This window comes from Sprattus sprattus (assembly GCF_963457725.1).
Source record: "Sprattus sprattus genome assembly, chromosome: 11".
In the NCBI taxonomy this organism is placed as follows: domain Eukaryota; kingdom Metazoa; phylum Chordata; class Actinopteri; order Clupeiformes; family Clupeidae; genus Sprattus; species Sprattus sprattus.
The window spans coordinates 8,949,867-8,965,034 of NC_137909.1; the positions used below are offsets into that span (position 1 = coordinate 8,949,867).

The window sequence follows — 15,168 nt, forward strand, 5'->3', positions numbered from 1 at the left end:
AGGCTGGCCATTCAGTAAATAATGTTTTCAGATAGCAGGGGGAGAGTTTTCCATGCTGTTTGAAAGCCATCATCTGTGAAGAAGCACTCAGTAACTGTTGAAGGCCTCTCAAGCTACTCATTTACCATTTGCCTCAGCTTCCACAGTATGGGGGGTTTAAAGAAGCTTTACTCACGATCGGTGCTGTACTCTGCTTGTGTGGGCACCACAGGCTGAGCCACCTCTTCTTCAGGCGGAGCTGGAGCTGGAGTTGGCACTGGGGCAGCGGCAGCGGCCGCTGCAGCGGCTATGCTGTTCTTCTCCTGCTGGGCTTTGCGGACCAACGCCACCAGTGGGTGATCTGGGTCAATGACTCTCAGGGGCTGCCGAATAGAAGCAGGTGTTAGAGAGAGACCAGCAGCAAACAGAAGCAGACAATCATGTTCCTGAAGGGCCACTGTGGGTTGTGGTTTTACAATGACTTTGATATGAGACAAGGTGACAGAGCAACTACTCTAGGCTTTAACTAATCATGTAAATCTTCCAGGCACTCAGCAATGAAGATGTTCAACACTAATACCTTCAGTGACTGGCTTGACACCCGTTTTATGATTCTCTTAAACATAATGCATAATATATCTATGAGAACTAGCCACATACAGAGCAGTTACACAGACCAAATCAAATCACATTCTTAAATCCTATTCTATAGCCGCAATGGGAAGTAAAAGCACACCAAATTTCATTTTTAGATTAAACAGACAATGAAATGTATATGTTGTAGTGCCCTCTATGGATGAAATTCCACCACATTTGGCAAGTGTCCAACGAATCTCATAAAATCTCTGTAAATACTTGCACGAGTCACCATTTTCAAATCTATGGTCAAAGTACATTAGGGATCCAGCAACATCGCTGTTTGGACCCCTAAATAGATTCACACTTTGAAGATGAGCTTCAGACTTTGAAGATGAGCTTCACACTTTGAAGCCTAGCTCTCCTATCTCTCTAACTCCCATCAACAGTTTAGCGAGCAAAAGAGGAAAAAAAAGAACAAACGTCTTTCATATTGGAAAAAAGGAAAACAAAAAACTATTTGTTTAATTTGGATGGAAGATCTGATAAATAGGTTGTGTGTCACACTGCAAATGACATTGTTTGACATGGGCTAAACGTAGAGAATATATAATTAGATGACAGAGAAAGAAAACACAGCTTCTTACTTGTCATTCTACAATAAATAAAAAAGGAGAAGAACTATATAAACAAACAATTTTAAGTGCTTTGAAGTTAGACTCTTTGATATAAGGCCCAATTATGTCGGGACTGGTACGACTAAATAGTAATATGCCGTCCATTTTGGAAGAACAAAAAGGAAAAAAAAAAAAGTCTGTGGCATCTTGAACGCTGCAAAATCCAATCTGTGGCTGCAATTAGCGAGCAGTTAAACCCCATGAAAAATGCAAATGCTGAGCATGGGCTACGGGCAATATGGAGGAGTGAAAGAGGACAAGAGTGCAGCCAAAAGAGTATCGAGACGTTGCCACGGTGATCCAAGCTGCCACTGGACACTGTTGACCTGACAGGCCGACACGGACACACGTCTATAATGATTAAGAGGATTTCTGAGCAGCTGGGGGGGGGAGGTCTGATATGAAGTCTTTTAGGTTGGTTGATTTTGTTTATCAAAGGAAAGGAAGAGCTAAGATCAAAACGGGGGTGGATATGACCCTGGTTTTTATTTTATTCCATGCTGGGTAAGGTCAGCAGTGGGGATGTAATGAGGCTATATTTGACCTTTGGGAGTTGTGAGACGGTGAGTGATACTCTGAAAAACAGCTTGGGAGGGAAGGTCCATACCTTCATCAGCTCTTCCAGCCGTGAGCACTTCTTGGGTGCCATGAGGCTGGGGTGCAGGTAATTGCCATCGCCACAGTCATCGTCGGAGTCGTCAGACTGCGTGTCTGTGGATGAGCCACATGGAGAGAGAGAGAGAGAGAGAGAGAGAGAGAGAGAAAGAGAGAGACAGCGACAGAGACAGAAAGAGAGAGAGAGAGAGACAGAGAGAGAGAGAGAGAGAGAGAGAGAGAGAGAGAGAGAGAGAGAGAGACAGGGACAGAGAGATAGAGATAGAGACACAGAACACCGTTAGACCTTTGATGATTAAGAGGGCCACTAAACCTTAGCTTGCAGAGAGTACACACCACTAATCACAGTGCTGTTTCAGAGTGCAGCCATTTGTTCCTGTCTCATAGAACATATTACGGCTTGTTAACATCTGATGACCGCAGAAAGTGAGTGTGAGTGTGAGTGTGAGTGTGAGTGTGAGTGTGAGTGTGAGTGTGAGTGTGAGTGTGAGTGTGAGTGTGAGTGTGAGTGTGAGTGTGAGTGTGAGTGTGAGTGAGTGTGAGTGAGTGAGTGTGAGTGATTGAGTGTGAGTGATTGAGTGTGAGTGATTGAGTGTGAGTGATTGAGTGTGAGTGATTGAGTGTGAGTGATTGAGTGTGAGTGATTGAGTGTGAGTGATTGAGTGTGAGTGATTGTGTGTGAGTGATTGTGTGTGAGTGATTGTGTGTGAGTGATTGTGTGTGAGTGACTGTGAGTGAGTGATTGTGTGTGAGTGATTGTGTGTGAGTGATTGTGTGTGAGTGATTGTGTGTGAGTGATTGTGTGTGAGTGATAGTGAGCTAGTGATAGTGAGTGAGTGATTGTGTGTGAGTGATTGTGTGTGAGTGATTGTGAGTGAGTGATTGTGAGTGAGTGATTGTGTGTGAGTGATTGTGTGTGAGTGATTGTGTGTGAGTGATTGTGTGTGAGTGATTGTGAGTGAGTGATTGTGTGTGAGTGATTGTGTGAGAGTGATTGTGTGTGAGTGATTGTGTGTGAGTGATTGTGTGTGAGTGATTGTGTGTGAGTGATAGTGAGCTAGTGATAGTGAGTGAGTGAGTGATTGTGAGTTGAGTGAGTATGTGTGCATAAAGTATGGAAATGGAAGACGGTGTGCACGTGGAATGTTATTTGCATCCTACCCTGCTGTTTAGCTTGCTTTTTGTCAGAAATGGGTACGTAGCGGCTCTCCTTCATGGCGCGAAGGATGTGCCTGTAGTAGGGGTTCAGGTAGTGGTCGAAGCACAGGAAGTCAAACTGGGAGTTCCTTGACTGCTTGGCTTTCAGCACAATCTCAAACTGGGCACCTTGCTTGCACACAAAGTTGGCAGTGCGCTCAATGATGGCATGGGTCTTTATTGTTGCTGGCTGCAGGGGAAAGAGAATGAAGAACACAAAATGCTATTGGGTGTTTTTTAAAAAAGTATAAACTCTTATTGAATGACGATATAAGCCAACTGCTTAAGATTTTGTTCTACTTTTACCCATCTGACCCGTAAAATGACACAAAAAATGCTTCCATTGACTAGTGACTGACCAGGACTCATCTCACTGATTCCCCTGTCTAACGTGTGTGTGTGTGTGTGTGTGTGTGCGCATAAGGAGATGCAGGTGGCAATGGCTCCGTGGTGCCGTTCTGCACTACATAAAAAATGCAGTCCGACCTAAGGTAACTTTAATTGAAAGACCGCGGCAGCAGCTGCTGCATGCAGTATTCATCACTCACAACTCGTGCCTTGTCTGATCCAGATACCTCAGCTAGAGCACGCAGGGAGGAATTCTCTGTAATATAGACCGCGCTCGTGTCCCGTAAATCCAGCGAGAGACACAAAAGAGGGCCCGTGAGATGGTATGCTACCTTTTAAAGGCGTCCCATTTACAATAATTCATGAGAGCGACAGGCAAAATGATGATCACATAGAGCTCGGCCTTGATTTGTTGCCCAACTGGTTGTTCTGACGTTGTTCTTGGTGATAAGTTGTGCTCAGGGTGCAGTAAAGATAGGGGTGGGGGTTTACCTTGACTGAAAATCAATTCAGACACATTCATACATACACACACACACACACACAGACTTGGCATGGGAGATAATTTACAAATTGAAATGCAAAGCTGGCCTCGGCCCCAGCCCGTTTCAAATAAAGACAAACGTATTGGCTTGATAGCCTTAGGGACTGATAAGGCAAGAGAAAAGGGCAAGAAAAGAGGAGGGAGATGAGAACAGGGAGGGAGGGGTGGGTAAGAGAGTCATCCACCTCAGCATCAAATAAACATGCGATTACAAAGATAAGGAGTCTCCTCACTCAGACCAGTAAGGATGCTGCTGGAGGACAGGGGCGCACCATAAAAAAAGTAGAGAGAAAAAAAGAGAGAGAGAGAGAAAGAGAGTGAGGCAGGGGAGATAAATTATTCAGAGCAAGCATTTGTAGAACCTAACCTGCTTAAAACTAATTGGGTGCATCAAGCTGGCACTGCTGAAGGTTTCACTAGTGTCCCAAACCAAATCTCATTGGTCGAGGAAAGAGGAACACATGAGAGAAAAAAGAACAGAGACGGAAACATGCACAGGTACGAAATGAAGAAAGCTGGTGCCTGGAGGGAGATAAATGAAATGATAGTAAAGAAGGGAGAGAAGTGTAGAGGGGGGTTGGGAGACCCAGCAAGTAGTGACAGGGAGGGGGGATCTCCAGAAAAGATGCAGAGCAAAGGGAACTTCTCCAGCTACAAAGACAGTTGCGGAATTCCACTCATGACGCATTGTGTGTGTGTGTGTGTGTGTGTGTGTGTGTACGTGCTTATGTATGTATGTATGTGTGTGAATATCTGCACGAGTAGGCTCCCAATCAAGAGCCTGCAGAGATGAAAGACCCGGAGTCTCACATATAAGCTGCTGGCAGATGAAAGGGGTACAGCTCTGTGTGTGTGTGTGTGTGTGTGTGTGTGTGGTGGAAGGGCCAATGAGAAAAGGTAAGACGGTGGAAGGTTGAAGCAAACTGGGGGCATCCATCCTCCAGGATATGGGGGTATATCAATTTTTATAAGGTAAACCGATATATTTTCAAACAAACTATATGTACCGTTTACACTGGTAGTCTGATGTTGTAACATAACCCATCTCTTGCGTAAAGCCATGTCAGTGTTTGCTTTTCTTCACAAAACCCTTTTCCCACTCTTCCTCTGTGTCTGTGGAGGTCCTTCTAGAACCCATAGTTCACATTAATTTAATGTATCCCCTCTGGTTAAACCATTTCCAATGTGCAGACTGTACATACTTGTGAGTCGCGGATATGTTTACCATTGTGTCATTTAGGTAGAATGATCGAGAAGGATCGAGAGGTTTCTCGATCATAAACGTTAGCAGTCTTCCGCTAATAAACATGGTATAAGCCAGCTTTGTGGGGAACTAATTTAGCAATGCACAGCATTATAAGCTTCTGTAAGCAATCAAGTTTGTCAACAGCTTAGCCCAGACCTAACTAAGCTAACGTTAAATGAAATGTTATTCTGTGAGACTGCTAAGGCTGTCAGACGTAAAAAGTAGAAAGCTTCAAGTATGTCTTCATATGTCTATGGTGACATGCACAAGGACATCCCTCAAGCTGGAAAATGTTAACAGGCTGGTCAGAACTTTGAGGGCTAATTTCGATGAATTTACACTGAAGTTTTAGTTTCCTGTTTTAGTTTACCGTCTTAGTTTACCGTAATTAGGGGCCTTGTTGTGATTGTGTTATTGTTATGGTTTGTTTAAAGAAACTCTTTAAGCCATTAAGAGTATAATGTTAATAAGAAATATTTTTCATACCTTAATCTTTCTTGACCATCTTACTCTTTGAAAAGCTTCTTTTGAAAATAAATACTTTAACGTAATGTTTGGGCTTTTGCAACTGGAAAGATCAAATTGTAATAAGTGCAGCGACCTAGACGATAACTACTGTGATGATACACATAGTGCCCAAACAGATAAAAATACTATTTTTATTTTTTTAATTTTAGTCCGCCCCGGCCACCCCGACAACAAAAATAACTAGAAATAGCAACAGAATATTTAAATATAGCATATTAAAGTGGATGTATATATGTATTTGTGTGAGTGCGTGTGTACTTACCAGTTCCATATCGGGGGGGATTGTGAGGCCAGGGGGGGCTACGAAGGGTTCTTCACTGTCCTCTTGTTCCCCTTCTGCGGGTGACAGGCACAACCATCAGGACCAGACAGCAGAACACAAACAGAAAATCCACAACAGGCAGCGTGATGTGTGACTTGACGTGAGGCAGCGCTGCTGCTTCTTCCCCCACCGCCTGGAACTCCACTTGCACTTAAGGCTTCACTTTTAGTTACCGGAACCTTTCTCTGAGCACCGGTGGTTCCCGTCAAACTTTGTTTAAGGACTCCACCAGTCTAACCAAGCCCTATCCGCTCCACACAAACACACATTCAAGGCCACACACACACACACACACACACACACAACACTCATTCCTATGTCGCCAACAGTGGGTGTTTGATCAGCTGGAAACTGGGAATGAAAATTTCATGCTGTGTCTGCACTGGTAGCCGGAGATGGGCTGGGTAGGAGCTTTTTTCTGGCATACGGGCAACTGGTGCACTCTGGTGCACTGCCAACTCTGGCAACTTCAGCAAAAAGCATCTGTCCTCCTTCTTACATGTCTCTCTTGCCCATGCCCCTTATGTCACACTCAGTTCCATACCCTATTATGTGCATTCATCCCAAACCACACCAATGCCTGCACTGGGGCCTGCATGAGCTGATTAATTCAGTTAATGAAGAGCCCAAAGTGTGGCCTGCTTTTGGCTTCCAGAGCGAACTATCCATGCCCCCCACTGATGGCTCTGATGCCAATCACATAGATAACTTGTGTTCCAGGACCATTCATGGTCAGATGAGCTCCTGCTATGTGCTCCTCCCATTTAGACTCCCAGCAGCACTACAGAGTTTTGGTTGACAACTAGCAAGCTAACTACGTAAAACGTGCGAAAACACCAACAACAGTACACTAAACTAAACATTGATAAAAGCTTGCTTGCATGCATGCCAATAAGTGTCTTTTGGTAATATAGTTGGCGATGTTATACTGTGAAAGCTGGATAGTTCTTTCAAGACCACTGAACTACATAATACATGGCCTAGGCAGCTAGTGGTATCAACAGGTCTGTTTATAAGTCCTTCATGTCAATATATATCCCAACGATAAATATAGCCGAAACCAGCAGTAAGGGGGCCAAAAAGGCCAACAGGGCACAGTTGCAATGAAAACCCTGGATATGAGATACCTAGATATGAGTGGGCTTCCTGACTTCCCCTGGGGTTAAATGATGGAATTTTTTTGACAACCTCTGAAAGGGGTCCAGAGTATATGTACCAAATTTGATCTCAATGCATCAAAGACTTTGAGATATTACCCTTACTTTGTGTTTGGCGACTTCACCACCGATTTCAATTGACAGACTAAAGTTTTTGAAAAACTTGCAGCTGCATTTGAAAAAGCTTGGTAGGGTCACCACTGGCAAGATCCAGGTGCATCTAATAAACATGACAAATAAGCACAGAAAAAAAGAACAGAAGCAACTGCATATTAGGGGTGGGTATCGCCAACCACCTCGCGATACGATACGCATCCCGATACAGGGGTCACGATACGATATGTATCGCGATACATGCGATACGTACGTATACGATACGTATCCCGATATTTTAGGCTTATAACCAAAAATAATTGCCTGTAACTCCTTGACAGTACATCATAACATATTTCTCACCTCATGTGGATTCTACAGAAACTCTACTTTCAAATTATACCATCAACTGGATGATTGGCAAAGTATGCAGGCAGGCACATGAACCAAGTAGACGCTGTACAAAGAAACAGACAAAAAAAAAAAAAATTTTTTTTTTTTTTTTTTTTTTTTTTTTTTACACGTGAAGTATCGATACTGACGCCTCCGTATCGATACACGCATCGTAAAGAGGCCCGCGACGATGTATCCCCGTATCGATATTTTGAACACACCCCTACTGCATATCTGTATGGCTCAATAGTAAGTTATTCCCTTGCAAGACCCAGAATGAGTGGTGCAAAATGAAGTCAGATGTTTTCAGTCTGGCTGAGCGCACTGTTCATCGTAACAGAAGCCCGTACTCAATCACAACAGTGAAAAGACCCTTTGGATTTGCCCCTTATACCTACAACGTGTTAGTATTCGCTTCTCGGTGGAGCCATAGGTGAGATGTGCAGAGGTAGTGCAGCTACTACTTTCGGAAGGTAAGCTCTCAGAGAGAGAGTACATCGCAACTGTGGTATACGTGGGTAATAGCTGGGCAAACGGAGAGAGGTTTGCAATGTTAAGCCTAAGGGGAGAGCCAGCTGCTGATGGGGAGAGGGCTGGTGCATGCAGAACAGAGCAGGGCAGAGCATCTGCTTCTCATTCTGCTCAGGGGCCGACAGCACCACGCCTCCTAGCAGCCTGCAGCTTCAGGACAGAACCAGGGCCCTCGCCAGGAAGCACCACTGCTTAAGTATTCATCACACAGGGATTTTGGTGTCTGTCAGTGTATGAGTGTGAAAGACAGAAAGAGAGAGGGAGACTAAGAATTCTGTTTTGGAAATAGTATTTACATAATAGACATGGTAGTCAAGTTTATAATCCATTAAGATATATATATATGAGTGTGCGGGTGCATATTAATAAGTGGAGCTGTGTGCGTGCGAGCGAGAGACGGAGAGAGAGTGTGAGAGAGAGACAGAGAGAGAGAGTGTGAGAGTGTGTGTGTGAGAGAGAGAAACAGACAGGAGGGTAAGGCAGACATGGGAGGTTCAGCTGTAACGTCTCTCCTGCCCTTGTCTTCTTCTTCTCCTCCTCCTCCTGTCACTACTTTCCCTCCTCTCATGTCTTCACACTTGCCCCCCTCTAATTCACCACTACACAGCCCCATGTGCCTCCAGTGAATGGAACAGGATTTAAGAGGAAGAGATTCCACATGTCTCATGTGTATGCCCATGAGTGCAGGTGTGGGTCCATGCGCTCTCACCAGCCTCCCTGTTGGCCTCCTCCTCCTCCGTGGGTTGAGAAGGGTCATAGTAGTCTGCACTGTAGCGGTAGCCCACAGCAGTGTAAGTGCCCTCATCTGCCAACGACTCGGTCAGGCGCTTGTATTCCTCCTCTGAAAAACATATGATGCGCACATATTGTTATAATACTAGTCAAAACAAACACAAATAGTAGTAAATAAAAAGAATCACAGCTCTTAGACACATAGCATCTCTGTGCATCACAATGCCTCCTCATAAGAGAAACGGGAGAGAATTATAAATTATATATGTTTATAACTGCCAACACACTTTTTTTTTTTTTAAATAAGTGAGGTAAAGCAAAAAAAGCAAGTAACATCAGTCACCATAGCTTACGTTTGACAGCAATATAATGTTAGCATTAAAATTAGTTGAGTGATGGAGGCTACCTTGATTGCTGATTTATTAATTAGGTTAAGTGAGGCAGTTGTACTGAGTAAATGAATAAAGGCCGTCATTTTCTCTCATCATATCCCACAAGGTCCCTGGCTATATAGCTAGCAAATGTTAAGTAAATTAGCCACAAAGCTAGCTAATACAATGGCTTGTCATACCTACCTATACATATAAAATGTATTATGTATTGCTGTATATGTATATGTATTATGTATGCTAAAAGTTGGAGATAATCTTTGTGCTTCTGTGAAAACTTAATCGGCTTATGTCATTATTGGATTTTTAAATTATCAAATAACAAAACCGGTATCACTCTTAGAAACCTTTTATCAGTTGAGCTCTAATTATAGATCTTTTTTGAGAGACAAGACACATCTAGAGAGGCCACAATGAGAAAGCATGCACAAGTACACATATTTTTAAAGTCTCCACAAACTGAATGAACCCATGAAGACTCCCTCACCTCTTTTAGTATCAGTTTTATTAAGATACAAGTGATGATCGAGGATAACCTTCAAAGCTATTTGAAAAATTGTACACAACAAATACAGTGTTTTTCTGGCGAAGGAACCTTTGAGTCAGACTTGAGCAGAATGTTTCATTCAGTCAAAGATTCAACAGTTTGAACAAAACAAACCTGACAGTGGCTAATGGCAGATAAAATAACAGCCATTATAAATACATTAAGTCAGGTTAAGTGAAACTTTCATTTTTGACCAGGCTCTCACGGACCTAACCAAACTCAGACGATCTTTTATGGATAGGCTTTTTGTCTGGATTGTGACAACATCCTCTGGGGTAGCTAAGCTGAGAAGTCCTTAGAAGAACCCCGCGGCGGTGAATTTTCTTCATCAATTATAAATGAGAACTCACTTCAGGCGTATAGTATTTACGCAACACAGCTGTTATCGAAAAGGATTTAACACACAGTGTAAGTCCTTGATCTATCTTGAGAAAAGGGGCTGTGCATTTTGATCAGTGATATATTACCAAGCACCTGAAGATGAAGCAATGGCCATGGTTCGGTAGTCCCTAAACAAGCACCTATTTAAAGACAGGGACTGAGTCAGCACAGAAAGAACAGTATCTGTTGGCAGGAAATAGCCTGTCCTAATCCCTAAGTGCTCCAAGGACACATGGACAGGGTTTCCTGGCAAACTAAAAACAAAAATAAGCAAGGCAATGTAACAACAGGTAGGGCCAATTTGGTTTTCTACTTTGCTCATCGAGGCAAGGTACATTGACCCTGAAATACTGAGATTTACACTGAATGTCTAACACTAGTTCTTGTTCTTGTAAACGACTTCCGAAAGAAGAGGCTGAACACAACTGACACAAACTTGCCAAACAGCAGTGGGAGCAGGAAAGAGTAGGTGTGCTCGGGATTGGAAAATCATGAATATGGTAGCAGATTATCAAATTTTAACTTCTGTTATTTATCGTATTATCAAATGTTAACTACTCTTATTTACATTTCCCTCTCAGTGGCTATGAGTCATCAAGCAGGGACTTCCAACCACCAGCTTTTTCAAGTAAAGAAACAAAACAAAAAAAACAACCAACATTCGAGAGCATGACTCATGCATATTTTCTTCTCTGGAGACCTTGGCAGGATTGTACAGTGTCTAAAGACAGCCCATCTACATTCCCCTTGCCTGACACAAGAGACAACCAGCAAACATCATCTGTTTTTGAAGAGTTGGGTCTGGATGTATAAATGATGGGCAGTGTCACACAACCCATTCTACATCCGCTTCTATGGTGCCAGGGCCCGTGTCATTCTCCATCACAATCACTGAAGCGCTGTCACAAGAGCAGTAAGGACGAAACCACACTTTACATAATCAATAAAGCTTATTACGTTTCACCTGATCTTAATGTAGACCGATGGAGGCATGCTGAAACAAAACAGGCTTGAGTATCAGTCTGAAGGGCATGATCTATCTGTGTGTGTGTGTGTGTGTGTGTGTGTGTGTGTTAATTCTTGAGCAGTGGGTTAATGACCGTGATGACTGGTGCACAACCCTGCTGCAAAGTGGTAGGGATACTATTCATCTCCTTCTCTCCACTATGCACAGCTTAATGGTCAGCTCTATTATACGAGACAGGTCATTTAATCACCATGGACTGTTTCCCCTCTAATTAAGATCCACTGATAACTGCTGACATTCCAGAGCACATCCACATTTTGTAATCATCATACTTATGAAACAATAAGAAAGACGGGATAGCAAATAAATAAACCAAAATGACTGGGCTAGATTATTTGAACAAATCAACGTCAGGGGTTGGTCTAATCACTGACCTGGCACAAGAACTCGGCGTAAAGCCATCGGGAGTCCCAGGCAGACGCACTGGGGTGAGCCGAGCTAATATTGCCTGCATGGGACGTTTAGGGGAGCCCTGACAGGAGCAGGGTTGGGGGGTGCTGGGACTGAATGAATGGCAACCGACAGAAATGTGGAGACGAGTCACTAGATTCCTTCCATTCCTCATCCAATAGAAAAGGGGCATTCAAACCTATGCCATCCCCGTCAATATCCTTTTATTGAATTGTTTACTTTTGCACAGCATTCTTTATTCTGGACTTCTTTTGAGTTGACTGGGTGCAACAATGCATTTGATCTTACAGTACTCAGAGAAACCGAAAAACAGAAATTGTAACTTTAGTAACAATTGCAACTAAAATAAAACATAACAGCTTAACATCTATGGAGAAAACAGCACAAGGGTGCAATGCTCCATTGCCTTGGTAACTATGACTGAAAGACTGCTGAAACTCAGAGAGCAGGACCTTGGGTTTCAATTCAAGGTTCTCCACCATATACGGCTGCTCTGCCTCCTACATGGCTGAACAGCTCACTGTTAATATCCAACTTGACCTTTATTCACAAAAACTACTTTGCAAAGTCATCTCTATTGGACAAAGTGCAACAAAAACAAAACATCTTGCCATACATTTGCTCCCACCCTCTCTCTCACCTTGTCTGGCCTCCTCCTCTAGAAGGTCAGAGTGAAGAGCCAAGTATCTTTCCTCATCACAAAGGGCTTCAATCCTGGCCTCTTCTTCAGACAGCTGGTAATCAAGGTTCCAGGAATCTGCGTCATAGTCGGAAAGGTCATGCAAGTGACCCCGCCCATCGTACCTGCAATGTGAGGGGCATGGTTAGAGTGTGATGGAAAGCCGACTGGGCGGCCAAGCACACAGAACATACTCACCGCTCTGGGTGACCCTATGAAATAAAGAATTTGGATCGTTGGACAAAATGAAGAAATTAACAGATGGAGAAAGTGGTTAACAAAAGAAAGAAGAAAAAAACAAACGAAGAAAAAAAAAAAAAGCTACTTTCCCCTACAAGACATTTTACTCCTTCAACACTGCAGAGCAAAGACAGTATACATCCCTGGATGAAGAGAAGGCCAGAAGCCTTACTGGAACATTTCTTGATGCATACAGGCCAACCTGTTCTGCTCTAGAAACTGGATTTTGACTGAAATCAAAACTATTTCCTTCTTAGTTGTCCCTATTCTGAGTGCAAATAAGAGCAACAGAACTAACAGACAAAACAAGAAGAAACGGCTTACCTCTTACCTTTACATGGTTCAAAAAAACATTCCACCTTGAACCCCTTAAAACTTGAGAGCGCTAACATCATTCCGATTTTTGTCTTTTTATTACTGTTAGAAAAAAAAAGAGGTAACATCCACACAATCCCGAGCACATAAATACCTATCCGCAAGAACCCAAATGGACGAAATTTTCCTGCGTTCGCTTCTTTTTTCCACCTCTCCGTTCCAGTTCTCTTGGAGAGGAGTGCGCAGATGGGGTGGCAAATGGGGGGGCCGGAGGGACCCCTTTAGCCATACTTGCTGGGGAAATAAGGTCTGATTACGTGATAGAGAGACATACACATACACATTTGGAACAGGAAACAGCACCATGCTGATTACGGTGGCTCATATGAGAGAATATTTTATTAGTAGTCAACACTGTGTTCATTCAGACCCAGAGTCTGATTTTTTACCTCAAGCAATAAGGTGGGAATGGGGACAGGGGCGGGGAGTGTGGGGGGGGGGCTTCCTTCAAGCATATTTACAAAGATATTTTGGAATTGTGACTGTAATGGAGAGCCACCTTAGATCAGGCATAGGCTTCACAACAGTAGTGTCTTATGTGATGGAATTTGCTGTGATTTGCAGCTAAACACGTGAGTTAAAACAAAATAAAACCTTCTATTCAATGTGGCTGTGACCAAAGCAAATTCCTTCCATGAGACAAGATGCACGAGGCCTACCCTTCACAGGACATTGCAACAGATGCATAAGTGATGTTTAAGCACAATCTTACATCTTTCAAGTTGCGGCAAGTGATTAAGGGGCATAACAGTTACAGCAAATGAGGCTGTCTAACTGGCTTTAGCTAACTGTTATAGTAGCAAACAGTTAACTAGCTAGCAAACAGAGTCGGTCCTGTGGGAGGACAGTGCATCTTGCCATAATGTTTTAGATCACTTAACGCTACTGCTTCTTCGTCTTCTTCCAGCTAAAAATGAAACTGAGACATAGACGTGGACGCAGTCCCTCTGTCTCTTTGGTACTGATTGGGCTAACGTTAGCAAGCTAGCTACAATTTTGGCTACACTGGAAACGCGCCTTGTGCAAAGGAAATCCAAGAGGTCCCTTCAGAAGGCAAAGTTGGTTAGGTATGTATCCATGTGAGTTTGTTCAACCGACCTATCAATCATGATGTTCTTGTCTCCCATCCATGGGATAAGGTGTTTGTCCTGTTCGTGGAAGTGAGCCCTCTCATCGTCCCGGAACAGCTTGCAGGCATAGCCAAAAACCAGGAGCTCCGCATACTTGCTGCTATCACTCTCCTCCTTCGCAGGCTTGTTATTCTTATCCTTCTTACTGCCTCCGCGTCGATACATTCCAAAGTTCAAGATAATAGACTATGTAACTTAATCAAATCACTGTAGTTATACGTTCTCACTTATAGTTTTCTCATTTCCACCAAGACAACACAATTAGCTACTCCAGTTAGATTTCAAAACTGCAGGAGCACACAGGAAACCAACATGGCTGTCTGAGTAAAAGCAGAGTATTTAAGTAATCGGCAGATTCAATCATTTATCCATCCCATACATTTGTGGCTTTTGAAAAACAGTTTGGAGATAAAGTATAAACACACATATATATTAAATCAAGATAAACATTTTATTGATGAATTTAGGGCGGAATACGAAACAATAATTTTGGATTTGTAGGCTACATGCTATATGTTGATATTGAATGTGCGGTCTAGAAACAAAACAATACATCGATTCAATAACCAATCAGAGTCTAGAATCAAGTCGCATGGTCAAATGCTAGCTTGTTTACTCTTGTTACAGACAAGATGACTAACATAAAGCTTTGTTTGTGTCAATGAGGTACAGTTATGAATAGACGACAGTAAAGCTTTCCTGTCTGTGTGTGTTTCGGTGTAATATAAGGTGTTCAAGACAGTTGTCGATGCGATGAAGTTTTATGTTATGGTGTTTCTGAGCATCTTTTCAGGCTGTTGCAGGAAATTGGTCATGTGAGCTTAACTACAATGTTAAAGCTTTTAAATAGAAATAAATAAATGCTTTTAAAACTATGATATATCTGACTGAGGTCATTTGTATGTCCATTTATTTTTGTTAGAGTGTCCTTCAAAGGAAAGCAACTAGGTCCAAATGCAGTTTCTATGTTTGTGGAGGTTACCAGTTACAATGCCCTCAAATTAATTTTGATGAGATACACTGTCATGTAAAGGAAAGATAACCAGACCAA

The 15,168-nt window shown here is 42.8% G+C and overlaps 1 protein-coding gene across 1 annotated transcript in view; it reads right to left on the reverse strand.

The window, feature by feature from the left end:
- Positions 1-14,377, reverse strand: part of sfswap (splicing factor SWAP) — an 84,946-nt gene extending 70,569 nt beyond the window's left edge. Inside the window, exons 1-7 of the mRNA XM_080847770.1 lie at positions 14,086-14,377; positions 12,334-12,497; positions 8,916-9,047; positions 5,973-6,046; positions 3,009-3,234; positions 1,840-1,943; positions 176-362 (exon numbers count right to left, since the gene is read on the reverse strand). Coding sequence (XP_080703896.1) covers positions 176-362; positions 1,840-1,943; positions 3,009-3,234; positions 5,973-6,046; positions 8,916-9,047; positions 12,334-12,497; positions 14,086-14,282 — 1,084 coding nt within the window. The 5' untranslated portion in view covers positions 14,283-14,377. The remainder of the gene's footprint in view (positions 1-175; positions 363-1,839; positions 1,944-3,008; positions 3,235-5,972; positions 6,047-8,915; positions 9,048-12,333; positions 12,498-14,085) is intronic.
- Between the last annotated feature and the right edge of the window lie 791 nt (positions 14,378-15,168).